This window comes from Sceloporus undulatus, chromosome 3 (assembly GCF_019175285.1).
Source record: "Sceloporus undulatus isolate JIND9_A2432 ecotype Alabama chromosome 3, SceUnd_v1.1, whole genome shotgun sequence".
In the NCBI taxonomy this organism is placed as follows: Eukaryota; Metazoa; Chordata; class Lepidosauria; order Squamata; family Phrynosomatidae; genus Sceloporus; species Sceloporus undulatus.
In genome coordinates this window covers 213635609-213660816 of record NC_056524.1, presented here as the reverse complement: position 1 = coordinate 213660816, position 25208 = coordinate 213635609, and the positions used below count along the sequence as shown (strand labels likewise).

General features: G+C 40.8%; 1 protein-coding gene across 2 annotated transcripts; it reads left to right on the top strand.

The window, feature by feature from the left end:
• Positions 1–4791: 4791 nt before the first annotated feature.
• On the top strand, positions 4792–21587 carry SFRP5 (secreted frizzled related protein 5). Of its 2 annotated transcripts, XM_042459602.1 has the most exons (5): positions 4792–4823; positions 12983–13024; positions 13165–13610; positions 16454–16531; positions 21181–21587. In XM_042459602.1, the coding sequence occupies exons 1-5, from the start codon at positions 4792–4794 to the stop codon at positions 21522–21524; spliced, it is 942 nt and encodes a 313-aa protein (XP_042315536.1). In that variant the 3' UTR covers positions 21525–21587. The 2 variants fall into 2 exon arrangements, with proteins under 2 accessions (XP_042315536.1, XP_042315535.1); XM_042459601.1 differs by lacking the exons at positions 4792–4823; positions 12983–13024 and having other exon boundaries at positions 13027–13610.
• Positions 21588–25208: the final 3621 nt, after the last annotated feature.

Below are 25208 nucleotides of genomic sequence, written 5' to 3'. Positions count from 1 at the left end.
CAACAACATATGCTACAGAATAGTGTCCCAAGCAACTTTAAAGAAAGGACACTTGGCCCAATGTAAATCAACCATTTAGGTTAGAGGTGGAGAAACTTTGGCCTGCCAGTTGTTATAGAGCTACATCTCCCATCATACTGTACCATGGCTGAGATAGCTTGGAGGGAAACAATCTAGATGTTGTTAAACATCTAGAGGATTTCAAGTACTCCAGCCTTGATTTAGGCCAATTTGCTCTATATTTACAACAGTGTATTGTAAAGAAACCACTAAAGATATATGCACTCTCCATTGTTCCAGAAAGTCGATTACAGTAACCTGACTCCTAAAAATCCCAGTAGAAAAGCAATTTACTGAAGATATATTCTGTCACTGCTTGTGTGCCACTAACACAAGGGACATAGGGACTCAAAATTGGCACTCATGCAGAGAAAATGCTGACTTTGAAAACATGGAGCTGAATGGTGTTACTATATTCTCTGCAAAATAGGTATGTCACACTTTAGGGATGGGCAATGTACTCTTATTTTGTTTGAACCCCTAAGTCCACCAACCACATAGGATGCAAAAGATTGGCTCAAGACTGAGAACACTGAATTGTGGGATCTAACATGTCTCTATGCTCGGCCCAGGTATGTGTTTTCAGCACTAGGACAAGCTTGCACACAAACCCTTCCATACACAAAATCTGCTTTTATTTCTCCTTTGCAAGGTGATCTACAACAGATTATGGTTTTACCCTGTTCTGTTTTCTATATGCAGTCTTCCCTCTGTTTCCTCTTTTTTCCCCAGGCAGCATACCCCAAAGCCCCACTCCACATTTCCAGGCAGGCGTCATCTTGTCTCAAAGAAATGTCTCTCAGTAAAAAAGCAAATATAAAGACCCTACTGGGAAATTGATTTGCCCCTCCCAGCCAGGACAGAGCCATAGCTAGCTATTTCTTACCAGAGTAAGGATTAACCCCTTTGTTTCCACTAACTAGCCACTAGAGAAGATTAAATGGCCCTTTTTCTTTTAGTTCATGAATAAATCTTCTTTTCTTGGCCTAGACAAGTGAACTGACTATAACAGCACATTTCCCACATTTCCAATCACAAATTTTCCTAATCATTTTTTGTTTTATTTTTCTTTGAGGAATATTAATTAGGAATATTAATTGGGGCAGCTGATCACAAAGTTTGCTACAGGATGGGTATGGAGTAGCTACAGGTGATAATTGTAGATACATCTGAATGGGGTTACAAACTAATTATCAAACCATGAAAAAAAAGCCAGAAACTAGAAAACACAGGTTTTACTGTGCCTTCTGTGTGATAAAAGAAAGTTTTTAGACAGATTCAAGATAGCACATATATTCGTTGCTTAGAAAAGGACATTTCAGCATGACAAAATATACCTCCTAGAATTATCATTGCTACGTACTTATTATAGCTGCAGGAAGTCTTATTTGGTTTCTTGCCAATCCTACCATAGTTAGGACATATTTAAAACATGGTGCTAAATAGGGTTAACAAAAGTCTCAGGTCTCAGTCTTATTGTCTGAGTCTCTTTCTTAGGGTCTTCGGAAAAAGTATAATCTGATGGAAAGAGAATTCAGAATTAATCAGGAAAACCATTGTCTGCTTAGTGTGAGTGGAGCCTTTTCTAGTCACTATGATCTCATGTCCATCAGGTTTTGTCCATTTGGTTCTGGCATAATGATCCCCTACCTCCAACAGGTACCAGTTGGAAAGGAGCAGAAGGTAGATAAAACACAGTAGATTTTAGTGATGTAAATCCTCAGTTATTTTGCCCTTGCATGCAAAGATGAATAATTACTGTAGTTTTCTCCCCATTTGGAGGGAAACAAAGGTTTTTGCACAGTAATCTCCCTGTATTTGAGCATCCCGAAGCATTTTGGACAAATTTTCTGTCCATAAAAGCACATGGGGTAGGGGTCCTTACATTTCCTTTTTTACACTTTGGTACATTTTAATGTTGGGATAAAAATTAAGCAAAAAGTTTCACTAATCTATTATTCTTCCTAACTGGACTTCCTTACTTTTGGGAAATACATTTTTCAATTGGGAAATGAATAATATAGAATATTCGTTCCATCCCTAGCAGTCTCCAGGCTTCATTTTAGGAAAACCAATGAAAGAGATTGTGTTTATATCCAAGAGTTGTAGAAAGACTCATTTTCAAAGAGCCTGAAGAATAACTCTCTCTTCACCATGTTTTCTACATTAAGCAGTGTGCATAAAGATATTTAATCAAGATCAATATGTACTCATCTCTGTGCAACAGTATTTATAAATGTGGGGAAGGGGGAGAGAGAGAAGGAAGGGGACCTCGGAGGTACATGTCTATAAAATACATTCCAAGGATCTGGCAGGACAGCCTGTCCTTGGATCTCTCCTCTCCACCCCACCCTTGGCCCAGGTTTACTGGGGCTTTTCTCCCCTTCCCACCATTCCAGCATCTGGGAATGATTATTTCTTGTCAAGGAACAGAACGAAGGCAGGGTAGCTGGCTGGCAGGAGGCACTGAATCCTGTAGGAGGTGCTCTTGCACTCACATGGCACTCTGGGGGCACGAAAATATATATATACACACAACCAACCTCTCACAAAAACTGTTGTGCAGTAACTTTACCTATATTTTTCTATGCTTCATCAAGTAGCCAGGCAGTGGAGCCACTGACTAGACCATTAACTAGCAAGTTAACTGTACATACTTGTCAGCTTGACAGATTTCTTTTTCAGGCAGGAAAGAAAAAGTTTTCACTTTTTCACATTTTTTTTAGGCAACCATCCTGAAGTTGCTAAAAATACTGATTCACACACACTTACTTCCACCTTCACACTCTTATAAATTCCCCCGTGCATGGTCTCACCTCATGACTCTCATGTGAAGGCCCTGTCATTTGCCACTCCCCCCCCTCCACCATTCCTCCCTCCAGAACTGCTCATTGCCATATTCATCCCAGCACATTCATCAAGAGTCAGTGATTTTCTGTCAGTCCCAAAGGCTGCTGAGCTTATCGTGTTCCCACCTGAGATAACTAGGGGCCTCAGGCCACCTCCCCTCACTCCAGTCAGTGGGCTTGATAAAGCCATAACATTATCTTATCTCAGTTTTCCTGTGTCAGCCACAGATTAATGGAACTGAGAGTCTCTCTAACACAGCTAGGAATGCCAAGGCTGGGTCCTAGTTTAGAGTGCATTTCCATGGAAGTGAAATGCATTCAGAGACATGTGAGGAACTGCATGTGGCAGCAGCCAAATGACGAAAATGCATTACATGTAGATACCTAACAACAGCGACACTGGCAAAGGAGTTTCACCTGTAGTGCAGAATACCTTCCTGCATCATAGGAGCTTGAGAGGCAAGTCATAGATATTTTATAGCCATAAAAGAGAGTCAAAGAAACTACAAATCGACACCTATCTGTTGGCAATAAGCCCCATTGTACTCAATACGACATATTTTTGAGGGCACATGGACAGAATGCAGAGAATCTGGATGCTACCAGCCAGATAGGGCAAAATGACATGAAAATCTGTTTCCATTATTTGTCACTTGTGATCCAGGAACAGATGGCCCTATGTGATGTCAAACCTGTCCTCTTTCTGTTGCTCAGAAATATATATAGTCATTTATCATTAAAGAAAAAACTTTCTTTGTACTTCAATGTAATGTGTTCATTGGGTAGAAAATGCCTGTCATGTGCCCTGTCACAACACTTGTTCGCATTGTAATTTGAGGGAGGATGTTATAGTCGAACATTGCCATTCAGTGCCTTTAACAGCTATATGGCAGAGATAATTTGATCAGGTGTAGAATTCCTATCACAGCATTAGGGGAAAAAACAAACAAAAAGAGTTTTCTGTTGCATTTCTGTCTGTCATGAAACTGTTTTAGAACACTGAAACTTAATTGAAGGAAGGAGAGAGCAGGTGCACATGTATTTTTAATACACATGTTTACTATGCAAAAAAGGTCATTTTATAATAATAATAATTATTATTATTATTATTTGTATACCGCCCTCTGGCAAACCAATTTTTAACCTTTCATAATGCATCTTAATAAATCCCAGTTATATTTTAGTCTTGGAAGAGATTCTATTATAATTCTGTTTATTGTATGGTGTTGAAACAATGTAATAGCAGTAAAATAGTCCTATAAAGGGAGCTGTCTGTCTTTAGCTACAGTTTCTATTCTGCAATAATTCTTTATTGCCTTTTTTTCCACTGCTACAAACCTCTCACAGGATTTTTGAAATTTGAACATTATTTTTAAATAAGAAACAAGCAAGGTTTCCATCAGTATGCCAGGCCCATTTTATTTCTTCCTATTGTTTTCTGTTGCATTGGGAAAAACAATAATCAGAGGGGCTGCTTTCATTCCTTTGGCTGAAGGTAAGGTGGTTACAAAGAATAATACAAATAAGATGAGGGGAAAACTGATGGAATCATCAATATCTGCATTTTTACTAGTCCTTGCCTTGGCTATGCCACTGTTTGCAGTCACTGTATTTTTGTTCCAGGAACTGAATGTTTCCCAGTCTTCTCCTTCAATAGGATCAAAGCTTAGAAAAGTATCTGGGTGATTATGAAAGCTGTAGTCCAAAGGAGTACCTCTTTCAAGCTCTGAGCGGGGATCCCTGTCAAATTGGCCTCCCCCGAGGGTGTGTATATCTCATACAACAAAGAGAATCCACACCACATCAAACATCCAACATGACCAAGTGATACAGACTAAATTGATACTTAAGCCCATTTGTTTGTTATGAGCATCTGAGTTCTATGAAATTCAGGTGGATCAATATTATAGCAAAGCGAACTCTTTTCTCATTACAATTTAATATCTCATCCTCTATTGCTCTTTAGGGAAAAGAATGAAAAGCATCAATCATCCAAAATAATAGGTGCACACAGCCTTTATTTAAGCCAACTAAAAAGACAAAGATTTGAGCAGCTCTTTAATTCTATCAAAGTTTTTCATCAAGCCAGGTACTAATGAAATGAAAATGAAACTTGGTAGAAAGAAAATATGTTACTGAGCACAGTGAAAGAGTTCCCATATGCCAGACAATAAATTGTGGCTTCTACTGATAAATGGAGTACCGCTGAGTATTAGTGGGTACTAAACAGTGAGTTAGTGTGATGTAGCTGTTAGAATGTTGTACTTGAAGTATCCAGGTTCTAGTCCCTATTGAAGTCACTGAATAACCTTGGTCCAGTCACACTTTCTGGGTCTGACCTGTCTCACAGGATTGTTGTGAGGTTGAAGTTGGAAGGAAGGAAGTCATGTGCACTGCCTTGAACTCACTGGATGAAAGGTAAAATATAAATGTAAGCTTGTTGTTGTTGTTGTTGCCTGCCTTAAAATTGTTTCTAACTTACAGTGACCCGAAGGAGAACCTATCATGGGCTTTTCTTGGCAAGATTTGTTCAGAACGAGTCCACCTTTGCCTTCCTCCGAGGGGGAGATAATGCATCTTGCTCAATGACACCCAGTGGGTTTCCATAGCAGAGCAAAAATTCAAACCCTGGTCTCCAGAGTTGAAGTCCAATGCTCAAATCACTACACCATGCTGGCTAAATAAATACTAGGTAGTGAAGGCATGCATCTTTGGAAAAGACAATAATGTTAGGAAAGGTGGAGGGAAGTAGAAAGAGAAGAAGTCCACAGGCTAGATGGATGAACTATTAAAGAGACCATGAATATGGGTTTGCAGGAACTGGGCAGAGTAGTAGAGGACAGAGGGGCCTGGAGATGTCTCATCCATAGGGCTGCCATGGGTTGAGATGGACGTGAAGGCAGTTAACAACAACAAAGCCTATAACTTGATAGCCAGAATACATGGCTATACAGACAGGAAAGCTTCGCTTTATTAAAGAGCTGTGATAAATAGTTCATTAAAACTAAAGAAAAAGAATCTAATAAATAGCAGAAGTATGTCTTTTCCCCAAACAATGGAATGATTGGGAACAGAAATGACCTTTTTTCAGGATCCAGTGTCCAAGTAGGATGATAATTGGTGGGGGGGGGGGACTTTATTTCAGAGGAAGGCAATGGAAATCAACTCAGTACTCCTTGCCTAAGAAAGCCATATGAAATTCATTGAGTCACTATGGCCCATTACAGACAGGCCTTAAAGTACGTGCTGAGCACGTACTAGGGTTAGGAAGCGGTGGCGCTTCTGCACCCCCCCAACCCTAGTACATGTTCAGCACGTACAAAATGGCAGTGGCCTTTCCACACGGCCGCCGCCATGACTACGTCACGACCGCACAGCCTCCAAACGAGGTGGCGCGGTTGTTACGTAGTGGGGCTGCGTGAGGGCTCTTAGTGCGCCCTTTCCACGGCCCCGGAAGGAGCTCCGTTTCAGAGCTCCTTCCAGGTTTGCATCACTGGGCGCAGCCTTTAGATGGCTGCGCCCAGCGACGCAGAGAAGAAAGGGGCCAAGCGGCCCCTTTCTCCTCCTCCCCGCCGCTGCGGGGTGTCCTTGGGGCTTGAAGCCCCAAGGACACCCCTTTCCAGGCCGCGTGGAAGTGGCCTTTTGTCCCTTCCTCGTGGCCCGGAAAGCGGCGGATCGGGGCCTCAGCAGCTGCCGAGGCCCCAATCCGGCGGGGAAAGGGGCAGGTGCAGGCCGCCGCTTTTTGGCAGTCTGTAACGCACCTATGAATCTATAGGGAACTCAAAGGCACATACACATACAACTCACCACAGGATCTCCATGCTGGGAAAAGCAGTGCCTGCCATAAAAAAAAAAACACCAAGTGGTATTGCTAGGAAAAGGTGGTCAATCCAGTTCAAAGTTGGTGCCACATCGCTTTTACTCCACTTTCTTTTAACTGTGCTATGCAGCAGTAACATTGCAAACCAATAATTATAATAGACTTCATGGTCATATGCAATACTGTGGAGAGCTTTAGACACCTATGATGTGTATTACTTCAATTGTGAGACCCAGAGTTAACATTTCTCTCCCCCTCCACACACACACACTCTTCTCCCAGCTATTCTATGTTTTATAATTACAGGAATACAACAGAATTTGCTTCTGTTACAAAACACATATACAGTACTTGGGAATAAGGAATTAAGAAGCATTTTGTGAGGTTGAAGGCTTTCACAGCTTTTAAAGTAAGAAACTGTGCATCCATGCATATGCTTGGCTGGCCACCTCCTTCATTGTTACTTTTTTAAGATAAAGAAAACAAAGGGTGCTACAGCATGTAGCTTCAGCCCCAGTTGGTCCTGGCATACCCATGCTATCCAAGTGGCTAGCACAAGGTTTGTTTGCCTCTGCCTGGCTGTCTGAGGGCCCCTGGACTACAGTTGTAGATACACAACCATTATGTAAACAGAGGAAAGGCCCTAGATAAGAATTTAGCCTACTTCATAAAAGTGAACCCCTGCCACAGTGCATCCTCTCTCCTAAACCATGTTGAGGAGGCCTGAGCCATGCTGCAGTTTTATATCAGTTATGAGCAAGGATACAATCCTCTAAATCCAAGCAGATGTAACTACCACTTCTAAGCTCAGGTAGAGATTTCTCTCCCACTGCACCTAAGGCCACAGCAAGAGGAAATTATTAATTGATCTCAGGAGTTAATAACAGAAGTCTTCTCACAAGGGTTGGATTACTTGAGAGCCCAGATAAAACCGGGAGAAAAATCACTTTTTAATGAGCTTGTCCTGAGGAGGGGCACCCAGTACAGCTGAACTTGTTTCCAGGGTTTCAGAAGTATGCAAGGCAACCTCTATAGCCCCCAGAGATAACATGTAAAAAGGAAAATAAGGAGGTAAGAAAGGTTTTTCCCATATTTAGTTTCCCTGACTTCTCCTGGTTAGTGCCTAGGGAGACTAAGGTATTATCCTAATGTGCAGCTGGACAGATTTTGTGTAGTAGCAAAGCAAAATGTGCAGTAGAAAATAGGTTAGCAATATGAATTTTAATAAGGAACAAGGTTATTTCTTAAATAGATGATAAAAAGAATAATAATGATATAATAATAAGTTTTATTTATATCCCCACTCTCCAAAGAAATAGAAATTTGAAATAATTACAGTGGACCCTGGTTATACGCTGGGGTTTGGTTCCAAGATCCCCCAGGGATAACAAAATCTGTGGATGCTCAAGTCCCATTAAATATAATGACATAGACAAATGGTGTCCCTTATAAAAATGGAAGATCAAGGTTTGATATTTGAAATTTATATTTTTTTGAACATTTTCAAACCATGGGTGCTTGAATCCGTGTATAAAAAAATCTGTGTATAAGAAGGGACGACTGTATTGGTACCTTTCAGTCTTCATTACTTTAAATTCATGGTATATTATTGGAACCAGCTGAGAACCAGCATGGAATAGTGATCTGAGCATTGGATTGCAGCTTTAGAGATCAAGATTCACTCAGCCATGGAAAGTCACTGGGTGACCTTGGGTGAATCACACACTCTCATCTCAGGAAGGGTCACCATAAATTGGAAATGACTTCAAGACACACAACAACAAATTGGGTCCAGCTACATGATTGTTCCACCTGTGACCAAGGAAGATATGTGCATGTTGATATGTCTATCTGCTTTGGTTGCAGTGGTGTTTGTGTAGGCATTGTCAGCTTCATCCACAATTCCTTTTGCATCTGCAGGTTCACTAGCATCTAAAAATCCATGCTTTTCATCACCAGATTTAATTACATTTGTTGTGTTCCTTTAAGACATTTTTGACTTACAGTGATCCTAAGACGAGCCTGTCAAGAGGTTTTCTTGGCAAATTTTATTCAGAGAAGGTTTGCCTTTAAATTCTTTTCAGGCTGAGAAAGTGTGACTTGTCCAAGTTCACCCAGCAGGTTTCCATGGCAGAGAAAGGATTTGAAATCAGTTCTCCAGGGTTGTAGTCCAACACTCAAATCATTACACCACATTGGCTTGTGACTTTTGCATTTATATAGATGTTGTTAAATCTGTTTCAGTCCATGGTGCCATCACACCTCAGGTGTATCTTCAGTCAATGTCCTAGCGAGATTGTCTCTTATTAATCCTAATTTATCCACAAACAAGTTAGAGTTAAAATTAGGGGAGAGATATTTGTCAGCTGTTACAAGGGGGGTCTTTGTCTCCAACTGTTCTAAAAGAAGGAAGGATCAGTGTGGTGTAGTGGCTGTGGGTCTTCTGAATTCAGAACTGAATTGTTTCAGTTTTCCTCTCGCCCACAAGTGATTTTTTTTACAATAAAAAAGTAAGTGCTCACAGATCTTGTGCTATTTTGTGTGGCTGTGCCTTCACAAAGCGGAAAATCAGGACATTTCAAAAGGTAGGAGATATAGGGATGACCACCTGAATCACCTCTTTACATATACTACTGTCATCAGTGATTCCAATGAATGCCTACAATCAGAAAAAAGTCTTATTTCCCTTCTTTCTGGAGGGGTGGCAGGCTAGACAGTGGCATCACTAGGGCATTGCAGGAGAGTTCAGACCACACCAGGTGACATCCTAAGGTAGGAATGACACCACTGCTCCTCAAACATCTGCTTCTGGGCAGAAATGGGCTGTGGCATTTGTCTGTGCCCCTTTAAAACACTGAAGAGATTATGTGAGTGGAGTGAGACTCAGTGGGAGGAAAAAGGAGATACCCCAAGTTTTTTAAATTTAAAATTAAAATTTTCACAAAATTATCCTTTTAAAATTTTCTTTAAAAACATCACATCTTACCAAATTTTCACTTTAACCACATGAAACTATACATATGTAAATACATTTAGCCTGTGTGTATGATATTGTAATTAAAAGGTATAATTTTAATTCTGCTAGTTATTTATGTCACAACTATTGCCATTAGATTCAGTGATATTTGGCAATTATGATTTATGAGTAACACAAGTACAAAAACATAAGGATTCTGTAGGGTGTGATAATGGGAGGAGGTCAATAGGGTGGGTGACACCAAACCTAGTGATGTTACTGAGGCTGAAGGCTACAGTATGATCACATTGTACATTGCCACACAAAATAGCAGGTGATTCCAGACAGACTGGAGATAAATGCCTCCTTGGTGCCAGCCCTTTGGCTTCTCATACCGTAGGAACAAGGGTACAGAATAAACCCTGGAGAGACCAGCAGAGCAGGACCTCTCACTGTTCACCTCAAATCTTAAGAATACTATCATTAAAGAGATAGTAAAACTAAAGTCAGGTGGCTGCCATATCAGTGGGACAGTGAATCTGCTCAGGTTGCAATCCAGATTTTAAAGGTGCTATCCAAGTTCCTGAAGGTATTTGGGGGATGAGATTTAGCAGTTTGGACCTGAAGGTTCAACCTGAAATCCAGGACAAATGCATTACCTCACTGACATGGAAGCCACCAACCATTACTGTTGACAAAAGTTAACATGTTTGATTAAAGATGTAACAACAAAAAGAGACTATGGCCCAAAACAGATGGGCTGGAAAAACGTGCTGGCTCAAGCCATGGCGGCCGCAGACACCTATCTCCAATCCAGGTTTCCACCATAGTTTTGAACTGGGCTGGCAAAAGGAGCAGTATTTTACAATTCCTTTTTGGCCTGGTTCCTTTGGAATGATGCAGCAGCATCAGAGGAAAGTTTGTTGAAGGTTTTTTCTGTTTGAAGAAAATTCAATATGGGTCACATTTAAAAGCAAAGAATCAAAAGAAAAGAGAGCAGGAGCCTTAGAGCTGACCATCAACAGGCAACACCAGGAGGCAGATTAAGCAAGCACAGAGGTCATTTGGGTAGAGTGTATACTGGAGCCCTGCAGTGCTGGTACTTTTTCACTTTCAGCCTTATCACACGGAGGGTTTTGCAGCTCTTTTCCAACACGACTGCGGGTCCAACCATGAGGATTCACACTAAAACGTGATGTATTATCTCATGTAATTGCTTTCTATGGGTGGTTGTTCCGAGGCACTTCCACAGTCAATCCAAAGTGACTCCTCATTTTGGTGAATTTGGTAACAAGCGAATTCCCAAAAATTGCTTCTAAGCTCACTTCGATTTCACTCCGAATTGCTCTGGTGTGGAATGCAACTTTGTTCCCAGCCTGGTACACACCCCCCCTCCAAACCTCCCAGATCCCACATTTCCCATGATGCTGTCCTGAAATTTTGCCCCATTTGCTTCCAGTGCTCAGAAGGGTAGATTTAGATGTAGATCACAGGGATGAAGGGAATGAAATGGAGGCTAGATTTAGATGTAGATGGCAGGGATGAAGGGAATGAAACAGAAGGCTGGAGGGAGAGATGGGAGCAAAGAAGGGGGCCATCGGAGGCTGACTTTGGCAAGGTCTGAGCATGTGGCATCACATTGCTGCAGAAACAAAAAGGCAATAATTAACCAGCAGAAGAGGATTTGAGTGATTGTTTAAAGAGACTACTAGTGAGAAATTTGAATCCACTAGATTTAGAGCTGGCAACTTAATACACACCAACCACAAGCACAAGAGGAGAAAAATTGTGGTTTGCTGCCAAGCTATACCTGTGAGATGGGATGGGTATGTTCTGCCCCTATGCCCACCCTCTACCATTACCCCTCCCTCCTGGGCCCCCCAAATCGGATTGGGCGTTCCCATTGGCAGATCCTTATAAAAACTATAAAAACTTTGAAAAGATGCGGAAAATGCCTTGGTATCTAAAGCACTGAGTTAAGGGGGATTTGCCCCCCCCCCTGGAATTTAGGTTGAGAAAACCTGGCACAAGTGTAAATGATCCCCTTTTAAGCCAGTTTGCAAACTGGTTTATAATGTAGTGTGAATGAGGCCTGAGTTCAGTGTCCAAAAGTAGTTTGCACCCAATTAATTCAGCAGGAGGGAAGAGGAGGGGGTGGGCTGGAATCCTGCCCTTCTCTGGAAACCCAAGCAAAAGCAAACTGCTACAGCCTTTCCTGGCTTCTCCCTCACTAATAACTTTTCTCACCTTCACCACTCTGATTTTGCCTGGCCACACTTGTCTCACTTTTCATCTGTGAAATGTTGGAGGGTATATAAATATCTAAGGTTTAAACACCCTAAGGGCACTATATCACTTCTGATCTTCAAAGCAGAGTCAGATGGGAGACCATCAAAAAATATCAGGTGCTGCAGGGTATATTTTCAAAGAAATAATAGGCAAATCACTTCCTTGCCTAAGAAAACTCTATGAAATTGATGGGGTCACTATCAGTTGACAGCAGGTGTGTGTGTGTCACACCTTCTGCCTATTAGTCTGTAATCTGAGCACCAAACAAATCAAAATCCATGGTTGATCATTTCAATATTTCACAAGCGAGATATTGATCACTCATTAGAAAGCCTATTGAATTCAGTGGATAGATTTTGCAGATTTGCTAATCAGTCCTTCTGAGCACAGATACTTTCACACCTGAGAAAAGAGTAGGCATAATAAACCTCTTTCACATACAGATAGACTGTGCGCTAGACAGGAGCACTTTTTAAACAGTACTCCAAAGATAAAACTGCAAAACAGGAAAACTGCACCTTTTGTCAAATCTGCTCCCCAAAAGCAGACTGCTTCATAACATTTAGTAGCTAATTCCAGTTGAGCCCCGATGCTTCTGTGTGCACACAAGCCAGTAGGGTAAAGCAAAAGAAAAAATCAGACCACAGAGGGAGAGGACTGGAAAGGAGGTGAAGAGGAAGAAAGGGAGGGCCAGAGGAATGGCCCAGAGTAGGAGGTGTGGACATCCTCATGGCTGGCTCCCAATTCAGTCTTGGAGTGGGGGGAGCATGCCTGGTGAAGATTGGCTGCCATCTCCCTACAAGAGGCTGCTTTGGAAGCTTGCAGGAGGTGGTGCTAGGCAGCCCAGAGTAGAGACTTTAAACTTTTATCTAACCTTCAGTTCACTCCATCCCACTGATAGTGGCGGATACAAACAGAGAACTCTGGGGAGAACAGGCTTGCTTTCTTAGACAGAAGCAACCCATTTCAAGAGTCAGGTGTTGGCTTTCATTCATCTTGGCTTGGCAGTATCCATTCAGTTTGGCTCCCATTGACACTTGTGGCAACGCTGTCCCACATTACGCCCTCCCAGACGGTCACTAAAACAGCACAGAGAGGAGTGTCTGTTGAGCCATGATGTCACCTTGCCAGAGGAATGCCCTGGGTGCCATGCTGCTGGTGCTGGTCCAGGGTTGGTCACAATCTGTAAGTCAGGAGTACGACTACTACAGCTGGCCCTCAGACAACTTCCAGCATGGACGCTTTTATACCAAGCAGCCACAGTGCGTGGACATCCCAGCTGACCTGCAGCTTTGCCACAATGTGGGCTACAAACGTATGCGCCTACCTAACCTGCTGGAGCACGAATCCATGCCTGAGGTCAAGCAGCAAGCCAGCAGCTGGGTGCCCTTGCTGGCCAAGCGGTGCCATTCGGACACACAAGTTTTCCTCTGCTCCCTCTTTGCACCTGTCTGTCTTGACCGGCCCATCTATCCATGCCGCTCACTCTGCGAAGTAGTGCGTGACTCCTGTGCTCCTGTCATGGAATCCTATGGCTTCCCCTGGCCTGAGATGCTCAACTGCAACAAGTTTCCCTTTGACAATGACTTGTGCATCACGGTGCAGTTTGGAAACAGCCAGGCAACTCAGCCACCAGGTAACAGCATGGTAGCTTAGGAGGGCGGGAAGGAGGTAGAAAAGAGCTTGTATTAAGAAGCAACACCTTGGGCTAGCAATTTTTCATTATTAGACTTTTCAGAAGCTCATACATGTTTCAGACTAGACCTTGGAAAATTTGCTCTTTTTTGTACTCTGATTCCCAGAATCCTCTAGGCATCATCGCCTCTGGCCATGGAATTCTGGGAATTGTAATTCCAGAAAAGTAAGTTTTCCAAGCTCTGCCTCAAAATAAATTGACATCACCTCTTCTCTTGGCTCAAAATTTCATTTGGTATTCTGCTGCTGCTTTATCAGATACAATGTACAAGAATTTTCCAGGCCTTGAGCCATGAATAGCTGATGGAGTAGTACAGGAGTACGACACACATAGCTTGGTCCAGGTGTGGATCTGATCCTGTGTCCACTGCTTATCTGGGATCATTCCCAGACAGGCAGCCACTTAAGAATTTGTAGCTTAGTATCATCTCTGTCATCTTGTCATATTTGAGGACAAGGCAAATTTTTATTAAAGTTTGTTGTAGGACATTAAGAAATCCATGTCACACTTAGAAAATTATAGAGTTGACTTTAGTTTAACTGTTTCCAAATCTGAATATATTTGTTCTGTTTTCCAACTCTCCATAATTTATCCAGAACTCCTCTCTTGCTCCTAGCTGAAGTTCTTTCTTCATGTGTACAGTCTTTATTAGGACTATGGGGACTAAATCTTTAGCCAGATTTAAAATATGTAAGCATAGCAAGGAAACTAATTGGAAGCATCAGAGACTGCTAATTGGGTCAAAAGTATAGGAAGAATGAGTATGATATCAACACATGAATGTACATGCATACATATGTGTGTGTACATGTGTATTTACATATATAGATACACACATACACCTTCTGTATGCAGTCATTAGCTTTTTTTTTTTTTGCCACAGCAACCAGGTGGAGGCAGTGTTTCTTCAAAAAGGATGAAAGAGGGAGTTCAAAGAGATTCAGGGCACAGAGCAAGACACTGACAAAGCTGGAAATAAAAGCCAGACATTCCTGGCTTATCATTTCATCCTCCTAGTGATAATGAGATGGTCCACTCAGTGAACTGAGATATTTCTCTACTTTTTACTGACAGTATATGATGGAGTGTACAAATTGTGACCCAGTAAATACCACTGAACTGCCATTCCCACCAGTCTTGTTCATTACAGTATATGGGAGTTGGAGTCCAGCAACAGTAGGGAACCAACCCACAGTGCCCCTCTGGTATATGGGCACCTTGTTTTACACACACTGTGTGTGTGTGTGTCCCAAACATTGATTACATATTCAAAAACTCAGTTCTGGCCTTGTTCAGTGCCTGCTTCCATGGATAGGTTTGTATTGAACATTTGGAGGCCAAGCTAAATCCAATTGTTAGTCCCAGCTCGAACAGTCCCACTCATCAAGGATGGGGAAACATTTATACAAGTTCCATTGATTTGGTGGGGTCAGTTCTAGTGGGAATAAAAAAATTGATTTAGCTTTCAGAAATGCAAGACGGGCTTTCTAAAATCAGGTTTTGTTTTGTTTTGTTTCTTGGATGACTGAACAACAGAGATTCATAATGTATAAAAATCTGATTATTTACTAATATTTTATTAGCTGTTTTATTAAAATAGATCTATCCCACCCTATATGTAAGGATCTCAGTGTACAATAAAGACAGTTTTAAACAATTTAAAATAATAAGATTAATTTAAACAAAATAAAAGCATATTAAACAATTTGACAAATTAAAACCAGACCATTTTAAACCAGCTAACATAAGACAATAATGGTGTACATGTGATGATTTGGATGGAATGAGTTGCACCTCACAGGCTTTAATATAAAGCCATGTTTTTTCTTTGCATCAGAACATCCACATGTGAGGAAGTAAATCAGGTTTGCAAAAGCTTATACTACAACTTCTTTCACACGGTTATTGTTTGTTTGTTTGCTTGCTTGCTTGCTTGCTTTATATCCTGCATTTCTCCCTGGATGGGACCCAATTTGCATTTTCTTTGGTTAGTCTCAAAGGTGCTACAAGCTCCCTTTGCACACTAATATTCTTGACTAACACTGCTGCCGTATGTCTCTGAATCCAAAGGAACAGGTGTTCCTTCAAGGGCCAAAACCATTTAAATGTTATAATAAGCACCTTGTCTGGACCAGAATCAGACACTAATTCCTTCAGAAATGTATTATATGGTTCCTTTATGGTGCTTCTATCAACTGTTTAGCTGCTGCATACTGTATTAGCTGTAGCTTGTGAAATGTTATGGCACACATAAGTTCAAGAAGAATTATAAATTCAGTAGCCACAACCTACTAGGCATTTTTGTTGCACTGGTTTTTGTAATATATATATATATATATATATATATATATATATATATATTATTATTATTATTATTATTATTAAAGGCATTTACAGTTCATATATTTTATCTTTAAGGGCAATCCCACACAGAATGTATTACATTAATCTAATGGGAAGTTCCTGTGCTTGAATTAGTATTTTATTATTTATTTCATTTTTAACCTACCTTTCTCCTGATTATTGGACTCAAGGCAACTAACACTATATTTAAAACAATAAATTAAAAATAAAGAAAATATTAATAAAAGTATAAGATTTAAAATAACAATTAAATAACTTATAAATTTAAAACACCAAACATTAAAAATATTGGGGATAACCATGATCATGAGAGGTTGGTTAAACATGAGATGCTACAGAGCAAAGTATGACAAGGTACAGGTCAAAGATACTCAAGATGTTCCAATGTTTTCATGATTTTCCCCCTTTTTCTACCACAGTGTCAAAGATCTGCACCCAGTGTGAGATGGAGCATAAAGCAGATGGCATAATGGAGCAGATGTGTTCCAGTGACTTTGGTAAGCCATCCACTCAAAGCAAGGATGGGAATCATGCAGCCCTCCAGATGTTGCTAGACTACAACTTCCAACTTGTCTAATTATGCTGGTTTGGGCTGCTAGGAGTTGCAATCCAACATCTGGAGATGTATGATTCCTACTCCTAATTCAGAGAAACCAGGATCTGGAAATCTATACATGTTGTTAAAACTACTACAGCGGGCCTGCCATATTGATGGACTAGCCAGTCATGGATTAAAGCTCCTGCAGATCATCAAGCCCTATGTTAGTCAATGGTGGCATGTGCATGTCACCACTCACTGACTAATAGGGGCTTGAACTCCCACATTTTTCTCATCTGAACAGGGCAAACCCCTATGGATGAGAAAAGCACACTGTACTGGAAATGTAGCACATATTTTCTACTCCCATTTCCCCATCTCCTGAATGCCAGCCTCTTGCATCATATCCTCACTAGCACCTAGGTTTATTTCAAATCCAAGTGTTGATTTTGACCTATGAGGTCTCCAACCATAGCTGAGTGATAGAAGTACTTGTTTTTCATTCAAAAGCTCATAGACTGTCAGTCTTTGGTATGTCCATGTCCATGCTGAGATTGGGGAAACCTTTGTTCAAGATTCTGGCCAAACCACTGTAAACAACATTGAGTTATATGGACCAAAGATGTGGTCAGCATAAAGGTGCTTCTTATGCAGCTAAAAGGCTGGTTTCAGGAAGACAATCTTCTGCCATATGAACCTGCCTTCCTATCATTTGAGAACTATTTATGAAGTCCATTGATAACTCAACCCCTGGAATGTATGGAAATTGAGATTTATTTGTTTATTTTGCTGGCAAGACCCTAGTAGTGAAATAATCTGCCCTGGCAGTTTCTTCAGACACCAGGTGTATTTATTGCATGTCACATCTGTGGTATTAGAGAACTGGGCAGGGGAAACTAACATTCATATTTCCACCTAACCACAGACAACATATTTATTTTTTTTATACTGCCTACTAACTGAAGCTCTTTGGACACTGCTTTAATCTAGAAGTGATCTCTCAACCTAACCATCCTTGATAGTTGTTGAGATGGTAAAACAGGGGGACCACATACATGGCCTTGATGTCCTTAGAGGAAAGGAAGATTTTTTTTAATGGAAACAAATCGGCCAAATCTAAATTCTTTTCCTGAAACTATTCATCAGTATTGCTGGTGCTGTTTTTAAACTGTAGTTTCCCCTTGATTTTATGTCAATATTTGTTTAATTAGTTTTGCAATGCTCCAGTTAAAGCAATGCAGAATGTGTTTGCTGCCTTGAAGACTATTTATGCTGCAAAGCCAAGATTTACATTTTTAAATAAATCATAATAAAATAATCATGATGAAGTCCCAGCATGTACTGTCCTAGGAAGAACGAAGTCAACCTTATGCTTAAAGTGATCACTGCAGGTAAACATTAACAGTGAAGAAAAGAATTGATGATTTGCACACAGAGAATGTCAGATTGCCCACTTAATGCCTGACCTTCTGGGTGTCCTCCTGTTCAAGAAACTGCAATATTCAACTGGCACTCACAGATAACCATGGCAAAAGGGTTCAATGAATCAAATGTAGATTTTGAAAAATGAAAACCAGGTGTTACAGTTTACATCCTTAGTAAAGCTGGCCTTACTGTTAGAAAAACATCCACTTCAGTCACAGGTGATTTTGGAAGTTGTGAAAGCAGTCTGGAAAAGTTATATTTTTAGATTGTATGAGTGTTTGTGCTAAAAGCTGTAAGGAGTGGAGTCACTGGTGTTGGCGTTACCTGGTGTGGCAGGGAAAAGACTTGCCCTCTCCCCTGGCCACTTTCCTCCCCAGACCACTGCTGAGAGGGGCAGTACTGTGGCCCCCAAAGGACCCATTTTGTGTTCAGTGTGGCTGTTGGGGGAGCGGGAAAGGGAGATGTTGCCCTCTCTCACTCACCCAGTAGCTATGCCAGTCCTTCCAGGTGTACCATCCCACCAGGTGTCACCCAGTGCAGTCTGTACCCCCTGCACCCACTAGTGACACGCCATCACAATTCAATATTATTAAGATAAATAAACAAAATACAGTTACAATATTAAATTTGAAACTAGAACAGATAACAAGCAAATTATACAGAAAATATGCATATACCGAAACATAAAATCTTATTTAATACAAGTTAAGCCATGTCTTGTCATCACCCCTCTGTAATTCTTATACATTATTTTAATCCATAGATCTTAATTTACTTGTGGCCTAGGCAAATTTTGTGACCATAGCAGCGGTATATGCATTGTTACCAGCCAGTAGGTTACAAAAATAAGATACAACCTCAAGGGGAAGCTGATTGGAAAGAGAGTGGAGGATATAATTGAGAAACTTTTATCTAAGGGCAGTATAGAGAGGACATTGCAAAAGACATTATAGTATTGGATGTCCTCCACTTCACCTGACTCACAAATTCTTTAGTGCACAGAAGTATTGTTATTTCTTCAGATAGGTGAACAGCATACAAAAGCTGTAAACACTTTTCTAAGTGGAAGAAAGGTAAGGTTAAAAATATTGCTCCATTCCAAAATATATTTTATATTATAAGTACCATAAATAATGTGAAAGCCAGCATGGTGTTGTTTTTTGAATGTTTGACTATGACTCTGGAGACCAGGGTTCCAATCCCAGCTTGGCCATGTAAGCCTACTGGGTGACTTTGGGCAAGTCACACTCTCTCAGGTCAGTGGATGGCAATGGCAAACCCCCTCTGGGGAAACTTGGCAAGAATCCCCCATGATAAGTTTGCCTTAGGATTGCCATAAGTTGGAAACAACTTGAAGATTCACAGCAACAAAAACAAACCATAAATAATATGTTGTTTGGGAAAGCATATCATTTGGGATCCTACAATTTGGAGGCAAGATGAATTTTTTCCTTAACCAGTTGTTTAACTCTGTTGAAGAATAATTTGGAAGGGCATCCACATTAATCCCATAATGATGGAGTATGATGGAGGAAGCATTTTTTTAGGGAGACAAGTATCACTCATGCTAACCAGCTTCAGCCAAAATGAGTCTAGTGCCATATGCACTTCAGCTTTAAGAGAGAGCAGCCCAGTTTTAGCTCTTAAAAGAGAAGCAAGTGTACCTTTGGGGGCAACCAGCAGAGATTTCAAGAAAGCATTGTGCACAGTTTCTAAAGGAAAAAGCATGATTGTATATTTTTAGATTAAAACTTCGAGAATCCCACAACTATCATGAAAGAAAAACAACTTATATTATTATTATTATTATACTGCATTTTACTACCATTGAGGGAAAAAGATGTTTATAGGATTTTCTAATTCTAACACTAAAAATTTGTTTGGCCTCCTGGATGAAATGCAGCTTGACTTGGAGAAGAGAACCATTTGCTGATGCTCCCCAGGCAGCAGAATATGTTGGGCCTTTTCTGATCTCAAACTCCTCTTTTAATTTCAGGTTTTACTTCATTTCCAGAATTTGTTACCAGTAGGTCAATTTATGCCAGTACTAATAATATATATACAGTAGAAGAAATACTTTAACACTTGAGCATTATTCTACCCTAAAGCATATTGGCTGATAGCAAGTTGTGTGTATATGTGCCTTCAAGTCATTATATGACACCCTTCAAGTCAGTATATGTCGCCCTTCCAAACTGTCAGTTTATGGCAACCTCATAATTTTCTCAGGCAAGGAATACTCAGAGGTGGTTTTGCCAAATCCTTCCTCTGAAATATAGCCTAAAGCACCTGGTATTCATTGGCAGGTTCCTACCCAAGGACTAAACAGGACTAACCATGCTTAGCTTCCAAGATCAGACAGGATCTGGTGCCTTTAGGTTATTTAGACCACATTGATAGCAAGTTACTCCATTACAAAACGGTTCATTATTCCATCAGTTGAAATCAGTTTGTTTCATTCATCAATATTTCTCATCTGACTTTTGGGATACTGAGAGCTGTTTACATGGGATGCTTCATCTATGAATGGGCTGTCTTGGGCCATCTTTCAACCGCATTTGCTTGGAAAATCTAAGAATGACTCAGATGGTAAACAAACACAAGTGCAGTGATTTAAGTGCTACTGGGGTCTGGGAAATCATTGCCAGCTAGAATTATTTCCACTACCCAAGTTCACATTTCTTCATATGACCACTACATCACCACCACCTCATGTGGCTAGAAGCAGGCTTGACCATATCTTAGTCCTGTTCCCTGCACTTCTTAGAGCAAGAAGAAATCCTGGGCAGCCTGTACTTACTGAGAATGCTTTCTCTCATGCAACTATGATGGATTTTATAGATAACCACTGGCCCAAAGCTTAATAACCAGTGGTTTGGACTTGAAGCAAATGCAATCCATCATGTAAACAATAGAAATCAAGAGGAAATTGATGAGAATTAATTACATCACTCCTCCATTCAGTCAGAGGGAGATGAGGCAAAGCAAGTTGTAACTATTCATTCTTTTTTTGCCTTTCCATCTCTGTTAGTAGAGCCACTATGACGCTCTCAAAAGCAAAGAAGCCAGCTCCACAGCGCCTGTCCTTGTGAGCACATTTTATTCTTCCTTCCCTTTAATTTCACCCTCTTCATGTGTTATGCAAGCCACTAATACAACCCATTACTCATTTCTCCCCTACAGTGGTGAAGATGCGTATCAAGGAGATCAAGAAGGAGAATGGGGAGAGGCGACTGGTAGCTGCTCAGAAGAAGAAAAAGCTGCTCAAGGTGGGACCACTGAAACGCAAGGATACCAAGAAGTTAGTGCTGCATATGAAGAATGCGGGTGCCTGCCCTTGCCCACAGCTTGATGACCTCAGTGGCAGTTTCTTGGTGATGGGTCGCAAGGTGGGTGGGAGATTGCTGGTCTTGGCCATTTATCGCTGGGAGAAGAAGAACAAAGAAATGAAATTTGCTGTCAAATTCATGTTTTCTTACCCCTGCTCTATGCACTATCCCTTCTTCTATGGGGCAGATCCTCACTGAGTTTACTACTTAGTCTGAGATCCTTGCTCACTCTTCTTCAGAACACATTCTTCTGTGTTTTCAGTTCCCAACTCTTAATTCATAATGACTCCCTCTTTATAAGGGCAAGTTTATACCAAGCCACATACCTTTGGAATTGCAAGGATCCTTCTTCCATAGGACATACTCCATTTAGTTCCAAATATTCATAAGGGCTTCATATCCACCAGCAGAAATTCTCATAAGACCCCTTTTGCCAGGTCTAAGCAGCAACTTATCAAGCTATTCTTTTTCCAATAATGGCTGGTTTGCCTACAGTTTTACAGGAAACATATAATTAACTGGAACATTTAAAGACAACTCCACCAGTTTCTACTCTACATTTCTACAAGTGAAGTGTCTTAACATTTATGAACATTTTGAGCTGGGTAATTCTCCTTCATCCAGTCATTAATGGTTGTAATCTTATGAACTTACTATACAAGCCCAGTCCCACCATGAAGCTCTAAACTGCCAAACTTGGCTCTGTTGTCAGAACCACAATATCCAATAAGATTTCACTGGACAAGCTCCAATTGTAGCACTCCCTACTTCCGACCCCTATCTGTCTTCTCCACTTATTCCCAAGATATGTAGAACAAAGGTGTACAGAAAGTAGATCCTAATCTACTGGTACTGAAGGATTTGCAATAGATTGGGAAGAGTTTCTAATGCCCAGTTGTTTAGCAACAATAATAACAAAATTACTCCCTCCCCCTCCTAAACTAGACACTGAAGCAAAGATAGTGCCAGATGAACTGGGGTATTTTTTTTCTGTAAAAGGACTGTGAAGCCAAATGAAAATTAATATTTTCAATTGTAAATATGTATCTTTTGCATCTCAGTTTGGTGGATAGATCTTGAGGTTCTGGAGAGAAGATCTCCAACAAATTAGACCCTAAAAGCTTAATATTGGCCCATTCATGATATAGAATGTAAAGCACAGGTTGGGCAGTTCCTATCTTACATGATTTTGTTGGAAAAGAAACAATTCTTTAGCCATTAGTATGATAACATTCTTTTAGACTTTCTTATTCACACCTGCTGTCTACCTGTCTCCATGCCGTCATCATCACTGGCTTAAATTGAGCAAGCATCTTTCAGTGAAGAATTCTGTAGAGCTTTAACCATTATGGATAAAATCAAACAAGATGTGAGGCTGCAACTCAGGACTGCTCCTAAGGTAAACACTGGTCCAGATGCATGCATCACACCTCCCAGCCAATAGACACCAAAATAGTCTTAATTCTTCAAGAGAGTAAGTTGGGAAGGGTTGGCACTAGCCACCTTGCTAGATGAACCTATTTATGAGGAATTTAACTGAAATGGGCCTATTAGCCCATTGTTAATTGTATCTCCCCTTCCCCCCCCCCCCCCCCCCAATCCTCATCTCCTAATTTACTACACGCCTACAGTTTATAGAAGTATGACTACATCAAGTGTGTTAGCAGAGCCCTGCTAGAGGAATCAGTTCATCCTGTGTGTAGCAGTGAATGTGCCAAACCAACAACTGGGCCTGCCGGGTGGCTGTATCCACCATGCAGGATGCCAGACCACCAACTGAGCCCAAAGATGGCAAACACAGTATGAATGTGTCTTCTGGGAGCCCTTCCATTTGGCAGATTTCCAGCCTCCTGAGTGCTGGGATCAGCTGGCACACTATCCTGGAATTAATATTTATAGCATCAGTACTGCCAGTGATAGTGGGAGCGAGGGCAGGAGGGGCTGCCCAACACAAGGCAAGCTATAAGGATTGATCCTGACTTTGCACAGGAGTTCATTCCCAACAAAATTGTGCTGGAGGAAACAAAGAGATTGCTTTAGTGAATCTTGAACATCTCTTTCACTCATTAGCACATGATTAATGTATTAATTCTCAGATGTTCTGTATTCATTACTTGGCACAGTATGCGGTACAGAAAGTATTGTTTCAGCCACAGACCAGAATTCATGGTCCTTGGCTGCAATTGCATATCATGACTCAGTTTCCCCTGCATAATACCAAGCTTCAATTCTTTTAAACTACATTCACCTAAGCAGAGTGAACTTATAATCATAAGTGCAATGATGATCATTGGTACAATAATAGCAAAAAGTGGGGAGCTAGTCATAGATAGGACCCAAAAGAGGAGGAGTGAACCTTGAGATCTCTTCATGAATGGCTCTTTCTTACAGAGAACTTATACACTTAAGGAAAAGTGTATAAGATTTTTCTGCTTCTGAAATGTGTCCCATAACTAAAATATATTTGTTCCCTTGGATTTTACTCAGTGTTTCTTTGTTTGTTTCCTACCAAGCACTCAGTCAAAATTTGATCTTCCTCTTGTACACCCATACAAGTCAAGCATCAAAAATCAATCTTCTCTGAAGGTGCCAACCACAGGTGCTGGCAAAACGTCAGGAATAAACAGTTCTAGAACACAGCCACATAGCCCAAAACACCCACAAAAAAACCCCATAAAATGACTTAAAATTGAGGGGGGATCAACTCTAAAGGTTATGCCTTTAGAGTTGTCACTAAAGGAAGTCATGCCCCATCTAACTGAACAAGGGACCTCCTTCATAACTGCATAGTTTTTTCAACAGAGAAAGCAGGCAAAAAGAACAAGTGTTGCCAGAAATGTATGAATTCTCAAATACATACAGGAATCAAGACCAAACAAGACACAGAGTTGGAAAAACAATCTATTACACATCCCTACACAAACATGCAAGAATTCAGTATGTAGAGAGCTATTGTAGCACTTTTGAGACTAACTGAAAGAAAAAAGTTGGTAGCATGAGCTTTCGTAGACTTCAGTCCACTTCCTGAGATGCATTTAGTGGAGTGGAAACCAGGGACAGGTATACTGTATATATGCCATTGGTACATTAAAATGTCAATTCAAATTCAAAATCCTTTGTGTGTGGAAATGAAGTAACAAGTCCTGTTTTAATGATGGTCATTAGTGAACAAAGACATTGGGAACTGGCCAATGGGTATGGAAATTGAGACAAAACCAGTTTGGCTTTGAAAACTAGCCTGTAGGTGGGAAGAATATATGAGTTTAGGACTCCCCTCTGAGGATGGGGTCATATAGTGTTGAAATGTCTGTAGTGTGTCAGGAAGCCATTATCCCTGTTCAGTCCATTGCTGAGGGACTGTAGTTTATGGATGAGTTACAATTCTGCTGTTTCTCTTTCCAATCAGCCATAAGTAGTGTAACAGATGTGTTGTTATGTGCCTTCAAGTTAGTTCTGACTTATGGAACCTTGTCAAAGGTTTGGCTTGGCAAGAATAATTCAGAAATTGTTTGCCATTGCTTTTCTTTAAGGCTGAGACAGTGTGAGACAAAACCAGTTTGGCTTTGAAAACTAGCCTGTAGGTGGGAAGAATATATGAGTTTAGGACTCCCCTCTGAGGATGGGGTCATATAGTGTTGAAATGTCTGTAGTGTGTCAGGAAGCCATTATCCCTGTTCAGTCCATTGCTGAGGGACTGTAGTTTATGGATGAGTTACAATTCTGCTGTTTCTCTTTCCAATCAGCCATAAGTAGTGTAACAGATGTGTTGTTATGTGCCTTCAAGTTAGTTCTGACTTATGGAACCTTGTCAAAGGTTTGGCTTGGCAAGAATAATTCAGAAATTGTTTGCCATTGCTTTTCTTTAAGGCTGAGACAGTGTGA